This window comes from Hemitrygon akajei, chromosome 9, assembly GCF_048418815.1.
Source record: "Hemitrygon akajei chromosome 9, sHemAka1.3, whole genome shotgun sequence".
NCBI classification, from domain to species: domain Eukaryota; kingdom Metazoa; phylum Chordata; class Chondrichthyes; order Myliobatiformes; family Dasyatidae; genus Hemitrygon; species Hemitrygon akajei.
In genome coordinates this window covers 77014920-77040280 of record NC_133132.1, presented here as the reverse complement: position 1 = coordinate 77040280, position 25361 = coordinate 77014920, and the positions used below count along the sequence as shown (strand labels likewise).

The window sequence follows — 25361 nt, the reverse complement described above, 5'->3', positions numbered from 1 at the left end:
CTAGGTGTCAAGATCTCTGAGGATCTAACCTGGTCCCAATGATGGAGTTATAAAGAAGACAACGACTATACTTTGTTAGGAGTTTGAAAAAAATTTGGTATGTCAACAAATACACTCAAAAACTTCTATAGATGTACCATGGAGAGCATTCTGACAGGCTGCATCACTGTCTGGTATGGAGGGGGGGGGGGGGGGAGGGAGGTACTGCACAGGATGGAAAGAAGCTACAGAGGGTTGTAAATTTAGTCAGCTCCATCTTGGGTACTAGCCTGCAAAGGACATCTTCGAGGTATGGTGTCTCAGAAAGGCAGTGTCCATTATTAAGGACCTCCAGCACCCAGGGCATGCCCTTTTCTCACTGTTACTATCAGGTAGGAGGTACAGAAGCCTGAAGACACACACTCAGCGATTCAGGAACAGCTTCTTCCCCTCTGCCATCTGATTCCTAAATGGACTTTGAAGCTTTGGACACTACCTCAATTTTTAAGATATATAGTATTTGTTTTTTTGCACAATTTTTAATCTATTCAATGTACGTATACTGTAATTTATTTATTATTAGATTTTAGTTTTACTTCTATATTATGTATGGCATTGAACTGCTGCTAAGTTAACAAATTGTCCGTCACGTGCCGGTGATAATGAACCTGAATCTGAATACTGCGGTCGGTAGAAAGGGGCGTGATGTCTGCCTGCAAGTTGGTGGCGCTGCCGGTTCTCTGGGTCCACAGGCGCGGCGTGGGCTCAGCTTGGTTTCTACAGCTTCTTGGCGGGAGGGGACGACCATCTGTGGAAGTATACGGGTTAATTATTTGGTATGGTTTTATTTTACATTGCATCATAATAAAGAGTTCTTTAAAGAGGGAAAATAAATTCAGTTGATTCCTGCGAGGTGAGTTGAAAGTAACCCACTGTGGAGGAGGAATTGTGCACGTCTTGAGGAAGGGCCCTCCTACAACTGAGGGTGTAGTTTCCACTCCTGCATCTGTCTGGGAAGGTTTATATTAATTCAGCAAAGTTTCAGCCACAGCATCTGGGAACTGCCGAACAAGAAATCCTTCTGTTGATCTTGTTTTGCTTAAATAATTACCAGTGGCCGTTCCTGTTTTAAAACTTGGTATAAAAGCGAGAACACTCTTGTTCTAAGTTTCATTGTTTTGCATGGCCATGATTCGCTACTGTTACCCGTACATTTTTAAAAAAAAAAATCTTCACCCTTCGCTCTCAATTCGTTTTTACTCTAACCATCCTATTTTACTTTCCTCTTTCTCTGTCTTGCCATTACATATTATTTCACTCTTTTTATTGTAAGTTTCTTGAGCCTAATTATTCCCTTCATTGGGCAGACTAGGGGCAAATGATACTGGAGAATGGGGGAGAAGTTTTTTGTCGATCTAAATTCGTGCCCATAGGCATATTGTTTCTCTCAGTCTTTCTCGGGATTATTCAACATGCAAATTTGTGGAAGTTGCGTGGAGATTGTGTTTGGTCAATTTATGAACGATTGAGTTTTTGTTAATAGTCAAAGCAACCATAACTCAGATTTTTGCCGCTCTGGATTGAAATACATTGTTAATTAGTGGACTGAGACTGGAGGATAAGACTTCGTCATTGAGTTTTGGCAAACTGAAGCAAGGCAATATCAACTTAAAGAAAACACGTGAATTAACTGCTGACGAAGAAAAACAACAATTTACTGTACCTTGCACACTCAACTGTCTCAGATACCAAACAAGTCATACTCAATACAGGTCAGGCACATCTATAGAGGAGAAATAAACAGCTGAGGTTTCAGAGAGAGACCCTTCATCACGCCTCAGCCCAAAATGTACACTCACTTTTCCTCTCCGTAGATGCTGCTTAACTTGCATTTTATGTCTCTTGCTCTGGTTTTCCAACATCTGAAGAATCTTGTGTTTATATTTATTTTTAGTTTGTTCTTAAGATATGTTAAAGATGCATGCCTTTAGCAAGTTTCTATTATGCAGTACCCATTTATTGTCCACACACTGCAATTTGGCTTGGAGGGCTGAGCTGTGATATTAAGGTGTCCAGATCCTTTTATTGCTGTAACATTAACATAAAAGTATTGTACATTTGCATCCTACTTTCCAACCCTCGTCATTACCAGTTTTAATTAACTGCAAATAAACTCTAATAAAATAGGCTTTCCCCTTAAATCTTAGTATTTTTTTCCCCACTCCAGGAGTTTTTAATCCCCATTACAAGTTTAAATTTGGGAACTTTTCATCACTAGCTGAGTTGATGTCTTTTTAGTGGTCACCAATCAATTTATAGCTTCTCATTTATCAAATGATAAAATGGCTGCAGAATACATAAAAGCAGGAGAATCAAGAATTAATTTTCCCTTTAAATCATGTACAGGATCAAAAATTGGACTTTGTCTGAAATGTCATCTTCACCAGACCCTACAGATGCAAAGACAGAGCCTCCAAAGAGTACTGGTTATAAAAGTCCGGGACTGAGGGGTATACGAACCACCAGCCTTTTCCGAGCCGTCAATCCAGAGCTCTTCATTAAACCTGTAAGCAATTTTCACTTTAATTTGCATATTAATGTTTTAAAATTTTTATGGTATCAGTGTGGATGATTTGGGAACCAAGGCAATAGAAGAGTAGGCTCTCAGTATTGTAAATTCAAAACCCTGAGCTATCTTCTATATTTTCATTCACTGATAACCTGAAATGAAAACAGAAAAGGCTGGAAATGTTCGAGAAGTTAAACACTGACTGTAGAGAATAAAATGGGAATTAATGTTTCATCAGAAATGAGGAAAATTGGAAATCTTAAGTTGTAGGGAAAGGGGTGATGAGCAGGGAGAACAAAAGCAAAGGTCTTGCCTTGGATGGAGTCCAGAAGGGATTGAATGGTACATGATGGTGTCATCTGAGGGTGATTTAGGTGTGTCTGAGGAGGCATATAAAACATTAAGTATCAAAAAGGAGAGAATAAAAATTATGATACAAGACTGGCAATGTAGAGTTCCAGAAATCATTGAATTCCTTTGAGTTCTGAGTTTCGTAATGTACCAAAAGATTGAGTGCTGTGTCTCAAGCCTTTGTTGGAACAGCGTGGGAGGTTATTCCAGTCATGCATCTCGCATTTCTAGTATTCTTTTCCTTAGGCTATTTCGTAATTCAGATTTAATTTGTCTCTTACCCTCACCTCTTCCTGACATACCTTTACCACCCCCTTCAAACTGGCATATCAACCCCATGTCTCTCATCTATCCTGGTCTCCGTACCACCTCTTCTTCCTTACCCTCTATATTCAAAAATATTTCATTTTCAAACTTTACTGAGTTCTAATGGCATTCAGTTGACATGAATCATTATTTCTTTCCTCTCCCCCCTGATGCTGCCTGAGCGTTTTCTGTAATGTCTCTTTTTGTATATCTTTTTAATTTTCCAATCTTCTACTGTCAGCTGAATTCCATCAATTGAAAAGCTTTGCCTACTTTCCACCTTTCTCAAAACTGAGACAGGTATGAATGTGGGTCCCCTGTATCATATTCTGCTGGCTGTTCAGAGTGATTTTGGCCAAGTGGCTCAGACCGGACTGACTGTAACTGCCGTGTTAGCTCATGAAGGAATGTAGGCTTGGTCTCCCGAATGCATGAATCCTTCCTCTTAGTGCAAGTTGGAAGAACTGGTGTGGGTCAGTTTGAGTATGAAATTTTCCCCTTAGTCCTTTTACCATATTGTGAAAATCATGAATTTATTTGTCAATGCATGTTGTGGAAAATAGAAAAAATTCTGTGGTATGGAAACAGGTCTCCTGATGGTTGTATCAATAGTACTCTGTAAAAGACTTGGGCAATATATAAAAACTCTGAAAAGCAAAAAATGCTTTCAAAAATAATGAAATGAAAAGCTTCTAATTGTCAAAAAATTACTGTAAAGAGCAGTAAACTGTTTAAAAAAACTAAATCAAATCAATTTTTGGCATGACCACCCTTTGCCCTCCATCAGTTCTCTTGGGTACACTGTCATGCAGTTTTATAAGAAAATCAGCTGGTAGGTTGTTACAGCCATTTAGGAGAACTTGCCCCAGTTCTTCTGCAGACTTTGGCTGTCTCGCTCACTTCTGTTTCTCAAGGTTGTTGAGGTCTTGTTGTTTTCAGTGAAGATAGTTCTTTCTGACCTTGGCCAGGTGTTTGGGCCCATTTTCCTGCTGCAGTGGGAAGTTGGGACCAATCAGACACCTCCCTGACAGTATTGCATGATAGATGAGAAACTGTTTGTACTTCTCAGCATTGAGAATTCCGTTAATTCTGACCAAATCACCAACTTCATTTGTAGAAATGCAGACTCAAACCTGCAGGGAATCTCCTTTGTGCTTCACTGTTGGCTGCAGATAATCATCCATCTTGTGCTCCCCAGCTCTTCTATGGACAAATTGCCTTTTGTCTGAGCCAGAAATTTTAAATTTTGGCCTGTTAGTCCAGAGCAGTCGCTGCCATAGTTCAGCAACGCAGTCCTTGTGTTTTTGTGTGTAGGTGAGTATCTTGGCTTTGTTCCCACTTTGGAGGAATGGCTTTTTGGCAGCAACTTTCAAGAAGACCACTTCTGACAAAATGTCTCCAGACCGTAGAGGGGTGCACTTCAGTTCTAGTGATTTCTGGGAGTCCAGAGCTGATAGCAGTGCTGGGCATCTTCCAATTCAGAAGGGATATCAGTTTGATGTTTCTCTCGTCTGCTGCACTGTCTCCATGGCCGACCGCTGCATTTCTGGTCCTCATCCTTGCCCGTTACTTTGTGCCTCTTCAAACCTCTAAACTCCTGTCTGCTGTGAAATTTCTGCTGGGAGTAGACCTTGTTGATGCAGGATGACCACCTTATGTCTTGTTGCTATGCTCAATTTTGCCATGATGTAAAAATTGATGATTTGAAGGTTAAACTGTCACATCTACACACCCTCACCTTTTAGTTTGGCTTCCTTCAAGTTTGACTTCAACACCGATTTCTGTTTCAGTTAATCAGTTTAGTTCATTTAACTCATTTGTTATCTATTTGTTACCTTTGCTTAATCACACACTGGGCTATATACCTACAAAATAATTAAGCTTTTATTTGAAAAGTGGTCTAATACTTCATGTTACTCTCTTTAACAAAATACAAAAAATCTCTAACATACTTTTCTGTTTGAAGTATATGGACAGTATATGGATGAGGAGTGTATGGACCAAGTGTTGGAAAGTGGGATTAACTTGAATGTACATCTTGGTTAGCTTAGTTCATATGGACCAAGGAGCCTTTTTCTGTGCTGTAAGCCCGATGACCTATTCTCCTTCTTAGGCCCATCAGCCCTACTGTGGCATAGGCTGTCAACACCAGCTCACCAGAGTCCTCTGCCTTGGCCTAGTCTTTCAAGTCATCCCCAGGTGTTGCCCATCTTTGAAGGTCCTTCCTCTCCTGGGGCTGAGGTCTTTGAAGCCTCTGTTGGCGTTCCTATAGCACTGGGTTTTTAAAGGATGGGGTAGCTAGCCCCATGCCCAACCTTCTCCTTTTGCGGCCAGGCTTGGGACCATCCATGGTGGGATTGCTATGATCTATTAAGCTCTATTAAATCCTCCAAAGTCAATGGAAATGAACTAAATCAATGTCACTATCCCCTCCCTACTAACACCCAGCAATGAGCCCAGGTTGCATTCTGTTAACTCCAATGGACACACCATGTCATTCACATGTCTGGTTCCAGACCCTAAACCAGATATTCTATTCCAATCACTGTCATGGGAAGAGATTAGCCAATTAATAGTGGAAAAGCCCCTTTGAATTTCACAAAATTCTCATTAGCTCCTAGAAATATCTGGCTCACAATCACTCAAAATGGAAGACTATTCACCTTGATGCTTAGAACCTCATGCCCCTTTAATTGGGATCACACAGGAGCACTGAATAAGCAGCAAAGGAATGCACCACCTCACAAACTATCCACCTTCCTCCCCCATCACACACCCCTGGTCCCACCGGCAGGAGAGTCTGTGGCTCTTACATTGGCCTTATTAGTCATTTCAGAATCTACATGACATGGAGTGAAAGCAAGTCATCATTGATCCTGGGGGATGGTCGAAGGAGCCTATACTTTCACAGAGCACATTCATTAGTATAAACTGTCAATAGCTTGGAACTCAATACTGACACTTGTGCTGACTTCTAGGAATAATTTGCAACCCTAAAAATGGTCTTATTTAATCCTGTTATCATAGATAGTGTTTTAAGGACAGAAACCACTTTCTGCTTTGTCCTGAAATTAAAATATTATCTGTCAGTATCTTAAACCTAAACCTGTAAACCCTTATTTACTGTAACAATTTTTGTTGTGATTTATTAATTGCCTTTTGAAAACTTAGGTATTTAATAAACATTAGTTCCACTTGAAGTAACTTGCTGTTTGCATTCTCAAAACTCTTAATAGGTCAAATAAAATTTCTTCATAAAATTATGATGACTCCACTCATCAATCTGTTCTCTTGCTGCCCTGTAACAATATTGATAACACTGGATAGGGCATTAGGAGAGCACAAAGCATCATAGGACTGACTACAGGCTAAGAAAGAACAAACTAAGCAATTTTTTAAATGACATGGTGAAGGAGCCTACAAAAGGTAAGTGACTACATCACAAACACAAATGCGAGCACTGAGGACAACTCCAAAGTAAACACTTTGTAATTTATAAGTTAAGTAGGCTTCCTAATTTTAGTTCAGACCACCAATAATAAAAGTAGCACTAATAAAGAACCCTAATTGCATAGGACATATTATTTGTGCATGCATATATCAGACCCATGAAATATAGCATTCTGTTCCAAGTGCTGTTAGAAGAAATTACCTGAAATGCACAGTAGATTCAATCTCACTGGCTTTCCACTCAGTCTAGCCCCAACTGGGCAACAGCAATCTACCACACCAACACCTTTTAATTTGGTTGTTCTTTGTGCCATTTGATTCCTTCTACACCTGTTTCTGTTTCAGTTAATCAGTTTAGTTCATTGAAATCATTATGTCATTGATCATTAGCACCTGTTTGTTATCTTTGTTTAATCACGCACCGGGCTGAATACCTACAAAGTAATCAAGTTTTATTTGAAAAGTTGACTTTTATTTAATATTACTTTCTTTAATAAAATAGAAAAGTTCTCTGTAACATTTAATTTTTTGGAAAATGCATGTTTGGAAATTAAAATTTGCTCTTTTCTACTGGCACACTAATGCAGAAGACAAAAAAACTAACATCTAAAACAAAATATATATAAAAAATCTAAGGTGCCTAAGGCTTTTGCACAGTACTTTAAGTGCTGTGCAGAGTTGCTTGCAGCCAAACTCATGATGCTGTTAGCACTTGGTGCCATTAGCAAATGTTTGAGTCATTCTTGTAATGAGCTCATAATCCAAGTAATTTGTTTCTACAGCAATAATGATTTGATGTCTTGAGACATCTTTCCAAAGAATCATTCTATAAAATGTAGTGATGAAGGTGTTGTCAAATAATGTTTTCTGTGTTATGATTAATAATGATTTTAGTAAAATAATTTCCATATTTGTGCTCATTGCAACAGAATAAACCGGTGATGGCTTTTGGATTACTGACCATAACACTCTGTGTGAGTTATATTGCTTATTTGAATGCCACAACAGAAAACAAAGATTTATATGAAGCAATCGACAGTGAAGGAACAAGATACACAAGGCGAAAGACATCAAAATGGGAATGAAATATGAAGGAAATCAGTACACAAAACTGCAGCCAAAGAACTGCTGAAATATTTATTCCAGTGTTGGGTAGTAATGTTGCATAGGTAAAGATGTTTGCATTGTGATCAAGACACTTCAGCGTTTGATGAGTATAATTTGCTTTCACAGTTACATCTTGAGTGATCAAATTCTCTACTATTCACATTATTGGTCTTTTCCCATTTTAATTTACAATAATCTATTTACCTTCTACAACAGGTAAGGAGATGGAGTACATCTGCAACATGGTTCAATGAGAGCAAATGAATCCTACATAAAATTTATCAAGCGTTTTCCTACTCAGTTTGTTGTTGTTTGACAGTTTTGTCTCCCACTCACCATGCCAATCTTTCTCTCCCTCCACAAAGTGATATAGACTAGTTAGATATAGTCCTTAATGGTATCGCTAATTCCCTGAAGCTGCTTCTGACATTTGGTGAGATCGTAGAGCTATCTCTGTGTATCTGTATTTTACACATGCTCTGCAATACCCTTGATTTAATTAAAAAATTTTAATACCAGGTTTAAAAGAAAACAAAACATTTCACTTAACATTAATTAATCCTCACAGAAGAGAATTCCAAACTAACCACTTACTCCAGATTCCAGCATCTGCATTTAACTGTGTATTCTTGTGGAAGTGTTTCCTAAGCTCACTCCTGAAAAGCATAGTTCATTTAAACCAGACATCTAATTCTAGATACTTTCCATTTAGCATATCTATTCGCACAATATCTTCAAAATTTCAATTAAATTAGAGGAGCTATGTGCATTCTGTTGTCTCTGCCTCTGATCACATGGCAGTTGTCCCTGCCAGCATTAATACATATTACAGGTTAGACATTATGAAAAGCTCCATCTAGCAGTTAGTTGAAGAACTGCTGAAATTTGCTTCTAAACAGTAACCAAATAGAAATGGAATTAAAAGAGAAGTAGGATTTGATTTTAAATTGCCATCCAATTTTGAGTGCATTTTTCCGGGACTTTTGCCTTTCATATTGTTCGTGAAATTTATTGATCTTCTCAAATCCACGTTCACTCTGCCAAATTGAACAATGGGACAGTGACAGTCAGATTCAAAAGATTAAACTCCCACGAAAAAAATTCATCGACCTGTGGGGGAAAAAATCAGAGGAGCATTTCTATTCCAGACCTTTTATTGAAGCTGACCAGCTTCTGAACTCACTGAATCTGTCTGTTTTGGGAATTGTTAGACCAAGTTCAATAGTTTTATAATTTGCTCCAGAATTCTTCATTGAGTAAGTTCTGAACTTCACAGAATGATTCTGTGCAGCCATATGTAAGACCATGTCTTTGAAATCAAATGCACTGAATGAGAGCACAGTACTTGGGATTCTCTGTCTGGGTAAATTGCTGCCATTTTTTTTACCTGCATAGCTATATATGGATCAATTGTACAAAATTGCACAGAAAGACTTAAAATTGTAATGGAATTTCTATTTGGTATCAATGAATGATTTTGCTTTTCTCTGAGGGGAGGAATCTATTATATGTAAGCTCAGGAGGAATCATTTTGCTTATAAAAGCAGACATTGTTTTATTCTGGAGATGAGATTACAAACTGAGCTCAAATCTATTGTAATTTAAGAGACTGAAAGTTATGACTATTATACTAACATAACCTATCTAATAAAGTAGTTCAAGAGATGCGTTTTTGTCTGATTATGGTCTTTAACAGTTACAGTGAACAACAGTTGAGGTTGAAGTTCACTCAGCTGTACCTGGCAGTCCTCCCATGGATCACTGAACTCCCTTTACAACCCCTGACTTTGCTCTCAAAAACTCATTCTGAAATCTTACCATTTCTCTGACTGGACTTCCTATGTCACCCCCATCACTGGATTCTAGCCTCCGTTTCTGTGAAGTGCAGCTGGATTTTTATTCTTTTTTTTTGGGATCTGGGCATCTATAGCAAGGCCTGCATTTCTAGCCTATCTCCATTTACTCCTGAGAAGGTGACAGTGAGCCTTCTTGAACCACTCCTACTTGCACTCAAGGGTGGCAGAATGCCAATACTAGCTGTCTCGAGCACCACTGATAATTTTTCACAGAAGGTGGGGTACATATGGAATGAGCTTCCAGTGCAAGCTGGAGGTAGGTGCAATTGGAGTGTTTGATCATTTAAGCAGGCTGCTAGGTCAGCTGATCACATAACTAAGTTCTAAGTCACATTATATGTGAAGAAGGAAGATTGCTTTCCCTGAAAGGGAAATGAGGGGAATTTTTGTGACTCACCAGTAGTTTAGTCTCTATAATGTATTTGTTTATTTCATTCAATGTTGACTTAATTCTGTGCATGCCATGGTGGGATTTGAACTCACATTCTAAAGGATGCTCTTTGTTTTTTGATTACCACTGTATTTGATTTTATTTGACTTATAATCCTCTATTTAATGGTTTAAAATATATCACAATTGAGTTCCTAACATTGGGTAATATTTGTTTTTCAGTACAAAGTTTGTATATTGCCAGTTAAAGGATGTTGTGATCTCTTACTGTTTATTGATGCAGCAAGACCTACATTCAGACCAGAACAGGGAATTCAAGCTTAGGTTATAGGCTGACCAATATTTTCATGAAGGACTGCCATTTTGTTGGGGGTCCAGTCATTTAGTGCTCCTTTTAGGAACAGCTTCTTCCCCTCCGCTATCAGATTTCTGAACATACAATGAACCAACCCATAAACACTACCATAGTATTTTTCTGCTTTCTCTTCGCACTATTTATTTAATTGAATTTTGTGTGTGTATGTATATATATATAATACACAATGGTCCTTTTATTAGGTACATCAGTACACTTGTTTAAGCAAACATCTAATTAGCCAACCATATGGAAGCAACTCAACGCATAAAAACATGCAGACATGGTCAAGAGATTCAGTAGTTGTTCCCTTTTTACTCTGTACTCAGTTGGACCACAACTCACAGCTATTACAGTCTTTTTGGATAGGTCTATTTGCTTTGCACAATGTGATGGAGCAAGATTTGCCCATTTCTCCTTGCAAAATTGCTCAAGCTCTGCCAGGTGAGATGGGGAGAAGTGGTGGGCAGCAATCTTGAGGTCTTTCCCAAGATGTTCAATTGGGCTAAGGTCAGAACTCTGACTGGGCCATTCAAGGACATCAATTTTCTTCATTTGAAGCCACTCTGTGATTGCTCTGGCTCTGTGCTTTGGGTCGGTTGTCTTGCTGAAAAATGAACTTCCTCCCCAGTTTAATCTTTCTGGCAGAGGTTAGCAGGTTTTTAATGCAGGATCTCTCTGTATTTAGCAGCATTTATCTTCCCATCAATCCTGACCAGATTTCCAGTTCATACTGATAAGCATCCTCACAGCATGATGCTACCTCCATCATATTTTATAGTTAGGGATGGTGTTTCCTGGCTGATGTGCAGTATTAGATTTATGCCACATGTACTGCTTGCTGTTGAGGTAAAAAAAATTCACTTTAGGCTCATTCAACTACAAAACTTTTTCCCACATCTTTACCAAGATCTTCCATGTGACACTTGCAAAGTCTTTACGGGCAAGGATTTTTTTTTGCCAAAGCTATGTGAACCACTGTTGGCATCACAATAGCCTCTCTTACAAGTACCATTCTTCTCTAGCAACTAAAGGATGGCCTGACCTAGGCAATGTGGCTGTGGTTTTATATTTTTTCCCACTTTTTCACAACGTACTACACCTCAGAGCTCAATGTTCAGTGACTCTGAGATGGTCTTGTACCCTTCCCCAGATTTGTACTTTTCTATTATCATTTCCTTGACTTGATGCTCTTTGCCTTCATTTTGGTTTGGTCTGTTGAAAATCTACCATTCTGTAGCACCTTACAGGGAGAGGGGGCATTTATTCAGGTGATCCTTCAATTTTCTACATCAACAAATTGGGTGAGTTGGTAAGATATATACAGTATTGCACCTAAGGAAAGTTAGTGTAGTGATTACAAAGGGGGTGAATTTTTTTTCAGCCTCACAATTTAGGTGTTTAATTTTTAGTAAATTATTGACAGGTTTTGGATTTTTTCTTTTGGTTTGACATGATGCACAATGTTTTGTAGATTGGCTCAAAAAGTCTACTTAATATATTTTAAATCAAGAAAATGAGACAGTAAAATGTAAAAATATTTCTGGGAGCTGAATACTTTTTCAAGGCATTGTATTTCTTATTGTAAACATGTTATTTTTATGTATTGTACTGAACTGCCACAAAATAACAAATTTCATGACATGTCAGTTTTCAGAAACCTGATTCTGATGTGTTAAATTGAAGGTCTGTCTGCTTAGGTAAATTTCAAAGTTTCCATCACTATATGAAGAGCAGGCTTTCCAGAATTGCTTGCCAAAATTCATTCAACAAATAAAACCAAAAAAAAAAATTGTTGAATGCATATATCTTGTGGTTGTACCAGGGTCAAATTGTCAACTGCATTTACCTACAGACAGCATTAGCAGTTCAGTAGTGGATCTGCTGAGCGTAAAGATCCTTGGCTCCAAAAAGATTGCAACAGAAAGGCAAATTGTTTATTATGCTACTGAAAATGCTTCAGCATGTTTTGCCACCTCTGGCACTGAATTCACGTTTTAAAAAAAACTATTTGCTATATTATAATGAGAAGAAGCACAATGTATGGTGAGTGAATAGTTTGAGGATTTGGACGAGAACTCACCTGATACTTGACAAAATTGGAAGGTTCTACATTCAAGTGCTGCAATACAATGTAATTTTGTGTTTGTCTGGATAAACAGCACTAAATTAAAATTTTAATGCCTTTGAAATCAGATGCACCTTTGACAGAACTGTCTTCAGTGGTGCTTTCAGGTACTGAGATTATGAGATCTCTCAGTATGTCCCTCTGTTGCAGAGGTCTAATACAACCCATTCAGTTTAGACCAGGACAAGAACCCTAGAAAAGTTCAGTTCTGTGTTCATACCTTTCCAAATGTACTCACCAAAACTGAAAGCTCTTAATGAACCCATGGAAAAGCAAAACCATTCATGCCCACTAGAGGGAGGAAAAGTGTTAATTGTTCAAAAGTTTTAATTCCCATGTGAAGAATGAGGGGGAAAAATGAAAAATTCTGATGTGAAATAAAAAAACAGCACACTGTGGCTCATTGTTCTGGTATAATAAAAGTAGTATTTTTGTGTGGTTGTGTTGCCTATCAATGATAAGGTTAAAAGGGGCCAGTAGAGAAAGAAGCCAAGCTGATGTTACAATAATCTCAAACTCCTGGCTGAGCTAACAGCAGGTTTCACTGATGCTTTGTGGGAATTAATCCAGATGCAGTGGGGGGTATGAAACATTACAGTTTGTCTTCACCTCAATTCCTTGTTCCCCCTACTTCCTTCTCTGCCCACCCCAATCCCTCTCAAGCTCCTTCCTCTCCCTCTTCATCACAGTCCCTTCACATCCACATATTTCCCCCTTCTCCCATTACTGCTGTTTTTTCCTCCCTGTTCAAACCCCTCTCTCCCTCCCTCCCTCTGTACACTAGCCCATTTTATTTGGCTCGACCCATTGACCCCCACCAATTCTAATCCATACCTCTCCCTCCTCAGACGGCGACAGAATTTTGTCATGTCCCCATTGACCCTCACCAGTTTTCATCAATACACCATTGAAAGCATCCTTTCCAGATGCATCATAGATGCAAGGAAATATAAGAGGGAGTGACAAGTGAAGAGGAGGGAGAGGAAAGATGTACGACAATTGCTCTGCCCAAGACTGCAAGAGCAAGAGACTACAGAGTTGTGAACACAGCTCAGCATATTGTGAAAATCAGCTTTCCCTTCGTGGACTCTATCTACAAGTCTTGCCAGCCCTGAAAAGCAGCCAACCCCTCCCATCCCAGACCCACTCTCTTCTCTGCCCTCCCCCTTACACTGGACTTGCAAACAATTACCACCAGACTCAAAGAGAGCTACAGACCCACTGTTATAAAACGTTTAAACAGACCTTGTCATGGCCCTTGTGTCTTATTATGTACCAACACCAAACTTTCTTTGTGTTACACAATATTCTGCTGTTGTTTTCCCTTGTGTTAACTTGATATACTCATATTGTGAAATGGTTTGGAAGGATTGTGTGTAAAACAAAGTTTCTTATTGTATCTCAGTACAGGTGACACTAATAAACCAATTACTAATTCTCCTTTTTCCACCTAACCTTTCCCTCCTCTCCGCTTCATTCATCTTTCCCACCCTCATTACCTCCCTTAAATTACTCGATCTATTTCAATCTGTTCCATCTTTTTTCACTCTCCATTTCTTCAATGACCCTATCAACCTCTACCTTCTCCCACTTCATCCTCTTCATCACTCCCTCTTACTCTCCTGTCTCCTCACTCCCTCTCTCTTACTGCCCCTTAATCTCTCTTTCCATTATTTCTCCTATTCTCCCCTCAGCCTCTTCATCACTCATTTTTCTCTCCCCATCTCCCTTTAGTCACTATCTTCCCTTTCCCTGCTCTCCCTCACCTTCTTCCCTGCCCCTCATTTGTCTCACCCTCTCATATTTCGTTGTCTTACCTTTCCCTTAGTTTTTCTCTCATTCTCTCCCACCCTTCCTTCAGCCTATTCCTTTCCTTCCCTCCCCACCCTCTCCTCTCTCCACCTCCATCTTTCCTAATTTCTTTCTCGCCTTTTCTCCTATTCCCTCGCACCTCCGCCCTTCCCCTTCTCTTTCGTCCCGTTCCCTCTCTCCCCCGCTTCCTTTCCCCCATACTTTCCACATTGCCCTCTATTACAGTAATCCCCTCTTCCCCCTCCCCTCCCTCTCGTCCTCAGTCATGTCCCGCTCACGGTGACGGTATCGTTGTAATAAGTGGTGCCTTGTAACTCTGGACCCGTTTCCACAGCGACCGGACCCGGGTGAAGTTCGCGGGCCCGGCAGCCAGTCGAGAGTGCATCGAGCGGGGAGAAACCGAGCCTGCCGTCGTTACACATCACTTCGGGTGAAGGTGCTGGAGTCTGAATGGATACTTGGTGCTTCAACATCAAGTCCAGGAAGTCGTTGCTTGTGACACCAGACGGAGGGACGCGGGGTCTCCCCACCTGGTATAAGGAGCCGAGGCATGGCCTGATTCAACAGAACGCTCACAAGTGTATTCTAGGTGGGAGCCTGTAACGTTAACCCCAATGTTTGGGGTGCAGCTAGAGCGCCTCCGGCAATCGAACTGACGTTTTCCGCTGCGGGGGGATCGGGATCCGCAGGGCTGGTCCAATGTATGGCTTTTGGACGTTTGCAAAGTTCAGAATCAGGCTTCGCGAATGGCGGGGGGAGGAGGGCTATGCTGTGGGAATAAGTTACATAAAGAGCTGGCACTATAGTCACACACCACAGGGGTTATGGTTCAGAATGTATGTATCATTTACAAGCAACACACACAAAACGCTGGTGGAACACAGCAGGCCAGGCAGCATCTATAGGAAGAAGTACAGTCAACGTTTCGGGCCGAGACCCTTCCTTATTTGTACCCATGTGCAAGCGAGTTTTTCATTGTACCTATACTTCACCGTGCACATGACATAAATTGGGCACGACTTAGTCGTGGCATATACCATGTGCCTTTTTTAAAAATTCAATAATTTGCTCTGAATGGATTCTCAAACTCAGCTGTGGCAGTTCACTAAGGCGTGCGACAATCCCTGGCCGCACCTGGAGATATTGGTGTAGATGTCTATCGTCTTAGGAAAAGCGGATGTTCAGGAGCATTTTGAAGTACAGCTGATGGAGCTTCCGGGAGGTTTTTGAAGCGAGTCTATAGCTATGACTGTTGAGTGATAACATTCAGAGTGCTGCAGGAGGATTGGATTAAAGGTGCATTTTTGTAGACTTACGGAGCAGAAGATTACACAATAGAGAGGGTCATCCCAAGGATCAGTTTGTAAATCAGACTAAAATGTTTAGGGGGAGGGAGATCCAAAAAACCTGCAGATGTTGGAAATCTGAAATAAAAACAGAAAAAAATGGAAATGATCAGCAGCATTTGCATAAAGGAGAAACGGGGTTAGTGGAATTGTGAAGTTGTACTGCAGAGACACAGCTTCATTGACCCAACTCGTCCCCGTGGAACAAGTTGCCAAACTTCATCAATCCTATTGGACCATATTCCGCTAATCCTCCCCCATTCACATACCCATCCAAATGCTAGGTTTGTGTCTGTCTCTGCTACCTCCTCTGGCAGCTTGTTCCATAGACCCACCACCACTGAGAAACTTGCCTCTCAGAGCAGCATTAAATATTTTCTCTCGCACCTATGCCCCCTAGTGTTAGATTCCCCATATCCTTGGAAAAAGGCAGTGGCTATCAAACTTATCTATACTCCTCATAATTTTATAAACTTCTATATGATCACCCTCCAGTGAGAACTACCCCAGCTTATCAAACCTCTCCTTGTAACTTCCTTTCTAGGTAATGTCCTGGTGAATCCCATCTGCACTTTATCTGATGTTGCCACATCCTTTCTATCGTGTGTAAACTACATTCTAAGCGTGACCTAAGCAATATCTTTGTATAGCTATAACATGTCCCAGTTCCCAGTTCTTATATCTTAGCTTTGAAGGCAAACAAACTTAAATATTTTCTTCACCCTATCCATATATTCAGGGAACTAAGGATTTTACACACCAAGGTCTCTCTGTACATTAATGCATCCCCGCCCTTTATTGCATATGTCCTACCAGTATTAGACAACCCAAAATGCATTACTTCACACTTCTGTGGATTAAGTTGCCACCATACAAACTAATTTCCAGCTAAACTATATCCCTCTGTATTCTTAGGGAACTTTCCCCTCTATCTACAACTCCACCAGTCTTGGTGTTGTCAGCAAACTTACTTATCAAACCACAGACATTCTCATCCAGGTCATTTATATGGATGACAAACAATACAGGTCCCAGTACCAATACTTGTGATAAAGTACTGATTAATGACCTCCACTCTATAACCACCACCCTCTGCTTCCTATCACCAATTTTGAATCCAGTTTTCCCAAACTCCTGATGTCTCATGAACCCTAACTTTCCAGACCAGATTGTCATACAAGACCTTGTCTAGAGCTTTGATAAAGTCGATGTTACCATGCCTTCTACCTTGGCATCAATTTTCTTAGTAATCTCCTCAAAAAGCTCAATTTCATTAGTGAGACAGGACTTCCTATGCACAAAGCCAAGCTGACTCACTCAGATCAGCCCTCATCTTTCCGATTAGATACCTTTCTTAGAACTGGTACTTACTTTAGAAATTACCTTGGGTTACCCATAGCCCTCTAGTTTTCTAAACTCAATGTACCTATTCAGAAGCCTCTTAGGAGATCCTATTGCATTCACCTCCAGCACCGTCGCTGGCACCCCACTCACCACCCTCTGCATAAAAATACTTACCCCTGACATCTCCTCTGTACCTACTTCCAAGCACCTTAAAACTGTGTCCTCTCATGTTAGCCATTTCAGCCCTGGGGAAAAAACCTTTGACTATCCACACGATCAATGCCTCTAATTATCTTTTACACCTTTATCAGGTCACCTCTCATCCTCTGCCGCTCCAAAGAGAGAAGGCCAAGTTCACTCAACCTGTTCTCATAAGGCATGCTCCCCAATCCAGGCAACATCCTTGTAAATCTCCTCTACACCCATTCTATAGTTTCCACATCCTTCCAGTGAGGTAACCAGAACTGAGCACAGTACTCCAAGTGGGGTCTGACCAGGGCCCTATATAGCTGCAACATTACCTCTTGGCTCTTGAACTCAATCCCATGGTTGATGAAGGCCAATGCACTGTATGCCTTCTTAAACACAGAGTCAACCTACAGAGCAGCTTTGAATGTTCTATGGACTCGGACCCTAAGATCCCTCTGATCCTCCACACTGCCAAGAGTCTTACCATTAATACTATATTCTGCCATCACATGTGACCTACCAAAACAAACCACCTCACATTTATCTGTGTGGAACTCTATGTGCCACTTCTCAGTCCAGTTTTGCATCATATTAATGACCCGCTGTAAGCTCTGACATCCCTCCACACCATCCACAATACCTCCAACCATCAGCAAATTTACTAACCCATCTCTCCACTTCCTCATCCAGGTCATTTATAAAAATGACAAAGAGAAAGAGTCTCAGAACAGATCCCTGAGGCACTCCACTGGTGACCGACCTCCATGCAGAATATGACCCGTCTACAACCTCTCTTTGCCTTCTGTGAGCAAGCCAGTTCTGGATCCACAGAGCAATGTCCCCTTGGATCCCATGCCTCCTTACTCCTCAATAAGCATTACATGGGATACCTTGTCAAATGCCTTGCTGAAATCCATATACACTACATCTACTACTCTTCCTTCATCAATGTGTTTAGTCACATCCTCAAAAAATTCAATCAGGCTCGTAAGGCACATCCTGCCTTTGGCAAAGCCATGTTCCCAATCATATTATGTCTCTCCAAATGTTCATAATTCCTGCCTCTCGGGATCTTCTCCATCAACTTACCAACCACTGAAGTAAGACTCACTGGTCTATAATTTCCTGGGATATCCCTACTCTCTTTCTTGAATAAGGGAACAACATCTGCAACCCTCCAATCCTCCGAAACCTATCCCTTCCTTATTGATGATGCAAAGATCATCGCCAGAGGCTCAGCAATCTCCTCCCTCACCTCCCAAGTAGCCTGGAGTATATCTCATCCGGTTCGGGTGATTTATCCAACTTGATGCTTTTCAAAAGCTCCAGCACATCCTCTTTCTTAATGTCTATATGCTCAAGCTTTTCAGTCCACTGTAAGTCATCCCTACAATCACCAAGATCCTTTTCCGGAGTGAATACTGAAGCAAAGTATTCATTAAATATCTCTGCTACCTCCTCCGGTTCCATACACACTTTTCCACTGTCACACTTGATTGGTCCTATTCTCTCACATCTTATCCTCTTGTTCTTCACATACTTGTAGAATACCTTGGGGTTTTCCTTTACCCTGCTTGCCAAGGCCTTCTCATGGCCCCTTCTGGCTCTCCTAATTTCATTCTTAAGCTCCTTCCTGCTAGCCTTATAATTTTTTAGATCTCTATCATTAACTAGTTTTTTGAACCTTTTGTAAGCTTTTCTTCTCTTCTTGACTAGATTTTCAACAGCCTTTGTACACCTCGGTTCCTGTACCTACATCCTTTCCCATTCTCATTGGAACGTACCTATGCAGGTATCCCCTGAACATTTGCCAGATTTCTTCTATACATTTCTCTGAGAACATCTATTCCCAATTTATGCTTCCAAATTCCTGCCTGATAGCCTCATATTTCCCCTTACTCCAATTAAACACTTTCCTAACTTGTCAGTTCCTATCCCTCTCCGATGCTATGGTAAAGGAGATAGAATTGTGATCACTATCTCCAAAACGCTCTCCCACTGAGAAATCTGACACCTGACTAGGCTCATTTCCCCACACCAGATAAGTACAGACTCTCCTCTTGTAGGCTTATCTACACACTGTGTCAGGAAACCTTCCTGAACAAACTCCACCCCATCTAAACCCCTTGAGGTGAGATGCCAATCAATATTTGGGAAATTAAAATTCCCCATCACAACAACCCTTTTATTACTGCACCATTCCAGAATTTGTCTCCCTATCTGCTTCTCAATGTCCCTGTTACTCTTTGGTGGTCTATATAAAACACCCAGTAAAGTTATTGACCCCTTCCTGTTTGTAACTTCCACCCACAGAGACTAGGTCGACAATCCCTCTATGACTCCCTCCTTTTCTGCAGCCGTGACACTATCTCAGATCAACAGTGCCACACCCCCCACTTATTTTGCCTCCCTCCCTGTCCTTCTTGAAACATCTAAACCCTGGCACTATAAGTATTCATTCCTGTCCCTAAGCCATCCAAGTCTCTGTAATGGCCACATCATCATAGTTCCAGGTACTGGTCCACGCTCTAAGCTCATCTGCTTTGTTCATGATGCTTCTTGCATTAAAATAGACACATCTCAAACCATTAGTCTGAGTGCATCCCTTCTCTATCACCAGCCTTTCCTCCCTCTCACACTGCCTACAAGCTTTCTCTATTTGTGAGCTAAATGGCCCTTCCTCTGTCTCTTCAGTTCAGTTCCCACCCCCCAGCAATTCTAGTTTAAACTTTCCCCAGTAGCCTTAGCAAACTTCCCTGACAGGATATTGGTCCCCTTTGGATTCAAGTGCACCTCGTCCTTTTTGTACAGGTCATGCCTGCCCCAAAAGAGGTCCCAATGATCCAGAAATCTGAATCCCTTCCCCCTGCTCCAATCCCTCTGCCATGCGTTTATCCTCCACCTCACTCTATTCCTATACTCCTTTGCTTAGGACACCATTGTTATTGGCCAAATCAAAGGTGGTGATGAATTGGCATGTAGGAGGGAGACTGATAATCTGGGTGAATGGTGCCATAAGCACAACATCTCATACAGTGTCAGCAAAGCCAAAAAGCTGATTATCAGCTACAGGAGAATGAAGCCAGAGGTCCTCGAGCCAATCCTCATTGGGGAATCAGAGATGGAGAGGATCCATTTAGGTATATTTTTGTTTTGATTCTATTGTATTTCTTCATTTTTCTGTAAATGCCTGAAAGAGACTGAGTCTCAAGGTAGTGTATTTTAACATATGCATCCTTTGACAATAAATTTTACTTTGACTTTTACTTTTGTAACAGATTCTGATGTATCACTTTACCCCAATCCATACTTTCCATTGTTCAGAATGCCAAATTGTTCTTTATTCCGTGAGCTGTTTCTAAAGAAATCATCTTAGGGAACATCATTTGCAGGTATAAGGGGTAGTCTTATGGTCCTAAACTCGAGCTCCCTGACACTCTTAACTTCAATGTTAATTTAGCAAGATATTGAGAAACAGCCATGGCTTCATCAATGATATATTTTCTTCCATTACCCTGCTTTAATTGATCTCATTCACTCATAGTAATAGTTCATTGAGACTCACCCTTTGGGACTTCTAGTCCATGCTGGCCTAGAGTTCTGCCTGGTCCCATCTACCTGTACCCAGAGCATATGCCTCCATACCTATCTCATCCATGTACCTATCTACACTTATCTTAAATGTTACAGTTGGACCCACGTCTACCCCATTCCACTGGCAACTTTTCCCATATTTGCACCACCCTCTGAGTGAGGAAGATCCCCCTCAGATTCCCCTAAAATATCTCACCTTTCGCCCTTAACCTATGACCTCCAGTTCTAGTCACCCAACCTACATGCATTGTCCCAATTCATACCCCTCATAAGTTAGTATATATCTATAAGATGTCCTCTCATTTTCCTGTGCGCCTGGGAATAAAGTCTTAACCTGTTCAACTTTTCCCTTTAACTCAATTCCTCAAGTCCAGCAACATCTGAGTAAATGTTCTCTGGACTCTTTCAAGTTTTTTGCTAGCTTTTCAGTTGATGAGTGACCAGAACTGCTCACAATACTCTATATTTACCTGACCAACATCTTATACAACTTAAGAAATCAAAGGGTTTAGCAAAAGCAAAGCCTATACAAAGAGACGTAGAGACAAAATGTGGTCTAATCTTCTTAAACCAATTTGATAATTAGCAATAAATTCCATTCAAATTCCTTTGCTTGAACTAACCAATAAGATAGCCCTTATTCAAGTAATACAGTACCCAAGGAGCTTTCCGAAAGATACCTTTAAGAAACACACTGAACAATTGTATTTGCATCGATAATTATACAAAAATACAAATGAACATAAGAAAGTTAAACTAAAAGGAAAATAAAAATTATACAGTCCAATCCAATATACCCAAGGAGAATCTAGCTATCCATTCCCCTCTCACCTGTAGAACCCTTTTCTTTATTCACCTTTCCCAATCAATATGTGAAGTTTCTAGTGTTGTTCATTCTTTAAAGTCGTTCTATGATTTCAACTTGTCTTTAATGGTGGTTGTAGTATTTGGAATGCACCAAAAGAATAAATAGCAAATAATGCAAAATAATTTTCATAATATTACTTCTAAACTGCATTGTTGGTTCTTTGAACTTTTGGATTTTCTCCACAAGCACTGAACCTGAAATCATGTCACTTTCATTGATCTACTATGATGATTTACGACATGACATGATCTGAGTCAGGTGAATGATTCCGATGCCCTGCAGCAAAGTTACCTGATCCTATGCCGCTAAGTGGAAAACTAAGGAATTATTTAATGGCATTATGTTGCATAATGAATGGTGAAAGTGCCTTTGTCTGGTGTTGACATCACTGCAAATGACACATTGATGTAATTTGTTATAGATACTACTGTGTTTCAAAAACATAACAAAAAAATTACAGGCTGCAAAATGCTGTTTTACTTTATACTGTATATTAACTACCTCAGCAAATGAAATATGTTGAATGTTATTCACTTCCTTTACCTTGCTGATTGATTATTCTGAACATTTATCACAATTTCAGCTAAGTTTTTTAGTCATCTTCTCACTCTTTACTGTTTTTCATTTTCATTTATATTATCTATTTTAATTTTTGACAGACTTTGTCTATATCATTTGAAATTTTATGTGGTTTGACAAAGTTCTGTCTTAAATGCCTCCTTTATGCAACATTATACCTTTATAGTTTTACTCACAGCTTAGCCTTCTTAATTTGTGACACAATCTTCTGGGCCAATTCTCTTCCCTTGTTTTCATTCAAATACTCTTTTTCATAACAGCATAATCAAAATTTGCATATTGGTAAAGTGTACTAGCTAGGCCAGTAAATTTCGTGCAGCTTTAGAACATCTTGTATATCAATTTATTCTATTGTTGCATCATTTCATTCGTCTATCTTCCAACACCAAGAATGCCATTAGTTCAAACCCATCTGATTTAACAGACCTTGCCTATGGTACTGTCACAAACAGGCTTTTTGGGATGGGCAAAAAAGAAGTATAAATTTGAAATCAAAAGGCAGTTGATGAAGTTTCAGGAACAGTGACATTTGTGCCACTCTTTTAGAATTATTAGAGTTGAATTTTGGACGTTGTTTGATACTCGCTTGCACACAGATCAATCTGAATACTTCAAAGAATCAGGCAGATTTCAGCACAGGAAGCAGTGCAGTCCATTCTATCTGTGTAATCTCTCTGGACATGCAGAGGATATTTCCAGTAGAGGGAGAGTCTATGACCAGAGGACACAGCTACAGAATAGAAGGATATCCCTTTAGACAGAGAGGAATTTGGGCATCACAATAGCATAGGGTTGAGCGTGATGCAATTACAGCTCAGGTCATCGCAGTTCAGAGTTCAAATCCAGTGCCATTTGTAAGAAGTTTATATGTTCTTCCTGTGAGCACGTGGGTTTCCTTTGGTGGATCGATCCAGTTTCCTCCCACATTTCAAAGACATATTGGTTAGTAGGTTAATTAGGCATGATAAATTGTTATTAGGGATAAATAGGTGGGTTGCTGGGCAGTGCAGCTTGCTAGGCCAAAGGGCCAATAAACATTGGATTCAAACTACATCTAGTTTTCCTTGTGTGCTGTGTAATTAAATGGATTCATAAAATAACATAGTGTTTCTCTGCCACTATAGAACTGGGATCAGCAATTCATCAACAATACATGGAAGCATCCAATATTAAACAGGAGCAGTCCTTGGAGAAAGCAAGATCAGCTGTTTTAAATTGGGTATGAGAACTCATTGATTATCTCCTTTTTAGATTTTGTTGAAAGCATTGGCATTGTTCACTTTCTGACCAAATATTCATTTATTCAACTGAAAACTTAGCTTAAGGGGTCAATCATATCAACTAGTACCGGTGAAACAGCTTGTCAATACAAGAAGCTATTGTTCAGCCTTTCTAATAAGAGAGGCATCACAATTGAGCCCAACTTCAACTGTACCCAACACACAAGGGGAATCATTAGTTCACAGCTCCGGAGACCAAAGCTTGGGGTAGATGAGGAATTTTGCATATGGCCCTTACAGTTTAAGAAATGCCCTGCTTTGGTAATAAAGCTCCATATGAGCAATTACATTGCAAAGAAAATAAGCAATCAAATCAACATTATAAGCAACTGGGCATTTGGATATCCACTTGACTGATGTTAAACCAACAACGAATCACGATGACAGCATTATATAGTATTAGAAAAAATCTTAAGAGAGCTTCCTTGAGCTATGCACAATTCTACAAAAGTTCTATATACAGCCTCATAATTACATTCTTTAACTAATCTGAAAGGAAACAAGTTAGAAGCTCGACCCAACTCAAAGTGTACCGGAACAATCAAGCATGAGAGATAATGGATCAAATGGATAATGGAGTTGGGATGTAATGTTAAAATTGTACAAGGCATTGGTGAGGCCGAATTTGGAGTATTGTGTACAGTTCTGGTCACCGAATTATAGGAAAGATGTCAACAAAATAGAGAGAGGGTACAGAGGAGATTTACTAGAATGTTACTTGGGTTTCAGCAGCTAAGTTACAGAGAAAGGTTGAACAAGTTAGGTCTTTATACTTTGAAGCATAGAAGGTTGAGGGGGGACTTGATAGAGGTATTTAAAATTATGAGGGGGATAGATAGAGTTGATGTTGATAGGCTTTTTCCATTGAGAGTAGGGGAGATTCAAACAAGAGTACTTGAGTTCAGAGTTGGGGGCAAAAGTTTAGGGGTAACTTGAGGGGGAATTTCTTTACTCAGAGAGTGGTAGCTGTGTAGAATGAGCTTCCAGTAGAAGTGGTAGAGGCAGGTTCGATATTGTCATTTAAAGTCAAATTGGATAGGTATATGGACAGGAAAGGAATGAAGGGTTATGGGCTGAGTGCAGTTCGGTGGGACTAGATGAGAGCGTTTGGCACTGACTAGAAGGGCTGAGATGGCTTGTTTCTGTGCTGTAATTGTTATATGATTATATGGTTAAATGTTTGAGGATTTCAGCAGCAGATCAGGTACACTCCAGTCGAGGTAGTCAGTGTTGTAGAAGTGGAACAAGCAGTCCTGATGATAGAGAGGACCTGGAATTGAAAGCTAAGCTGAGGTGTAAATAACCTAACAGAACTCCAAACAGCTAGATTCAAGCGCAGTGTGCCCACAGAGAGGACTAGAGCTGATGGCTGAAGAGTGGCATTTGTGGCTAGGTCCCAGGACATCAGTTTTTACATTGCCAATATTTTATAAAAGGAAATTATGTTCATCCAACACTAGATGTCAGCAACCAGTGTGATAACTCGGGACATTGGGAGAATTAAAAGAAGTGGTGGGGCTGTAGACTCAAATTTTGTGGTTGATGCTGATACTGAGTTTTTGGATGATGTCAGTATGAGACCATAACTGGATAAGAAACAGGAGAAGGACAAGGAATGGGCCAGTGGAAGAGAGCAGAGGTAACAATGCAGGAGTGTGAAGAAATGCTATTGCAGGTGATTCTCTGGCTCTGATCCAATGGATAAGCAGAGAAACTGGCAAGAAAACTCCATCCCGGTGGAAAACTGGAGGAGAAAGAAATGGCCAACAATGCTTTTGGAGATGGGAAAGGAAGTGGAGGTTGGATGATAGAGGCATTGGCAGATGAACCAAGGATCTCTCATTTGGGGAAATTGTGA

The 25361-nt window shown here is 40.2% G+C and overlaps 3 protein-coding genes across 10 annotated transcripts in view; 2 read left to right on the top strand and 1 right to left on the bottom strand.

Annotated features, from left to right (window-relative positions):
- Positions 1–6957, bottom strand: part of gjb7 (gap junction protein beta 7) — a 41579-nt gene extending 34622 nt beyond the window's left edge. For 2 of the 6 annotated variants that reach the window (XM_073056402.1, XM_073056403.1), the window contains exon 1: positions 648–754. The gene's annotated coding sequence lies outside the window, so the exon portion shown is untranslated. Of the gene's footprint in view, positions 1–647; positions 755–6857 lie in introns of those variants that run through there. The other 4 variants (XM_073056404.1, XM_073056401.1, XM_073056407.1 and 1 more) reach the window with 4 other exon arrangements.
- On the top strand, positions 686–9427 carry smim8 (small integral membrane protein 8). 3 transcript variants are annotated; one of them, XM_073056409.1, is made up of 3 exons: positions 686–815; positions 2386–2545; positions 7585–9427. In XM_073056409.1, the coding sequence occupies exons 2-3, from the start codon at positions 2411–2413 to the stop codon at positions 7738–7740; spliced, it is 291 nt and encodes a 96-aa protein (XP_072912510.1). In that variant the 5' UTR covers positions 686–815; positions 2386–2410; the 3' UTR covers positions 7741–9427. The 3 variants fall into 3 exon arrangements, with proteins under 3 accessions (XP_072912510.1, XP_072912512.1, XP_072912513.1); XM_073056411.1 differs by having other exon boundaries at positions 778–892; XM_073056412.1 differs by lacking the exon at positions 686–815 and adding an exon at positions 1022–1117.
- A 5326-nt stretch (positions 9428–14753) lies between these two features.
- LOC140732803 (uncharacterized) overlaps positions 14754–25361 on the top strand; it is a 28848-nt gene continuing 18240 nt past the window's right edge. Inside the window, exons 1-2 of the mRNA XM_073055436.1 lie at positions 14754–14892; positions 23348–23442. Of these exons, the coding sequence (XP_072911537.1) occupies positions 14754–14892; positions 23348–23442 (234 nt within the window). The remainder of the gene's footprint in view (positions 14893–23347; positions 23443–25361) is intronic.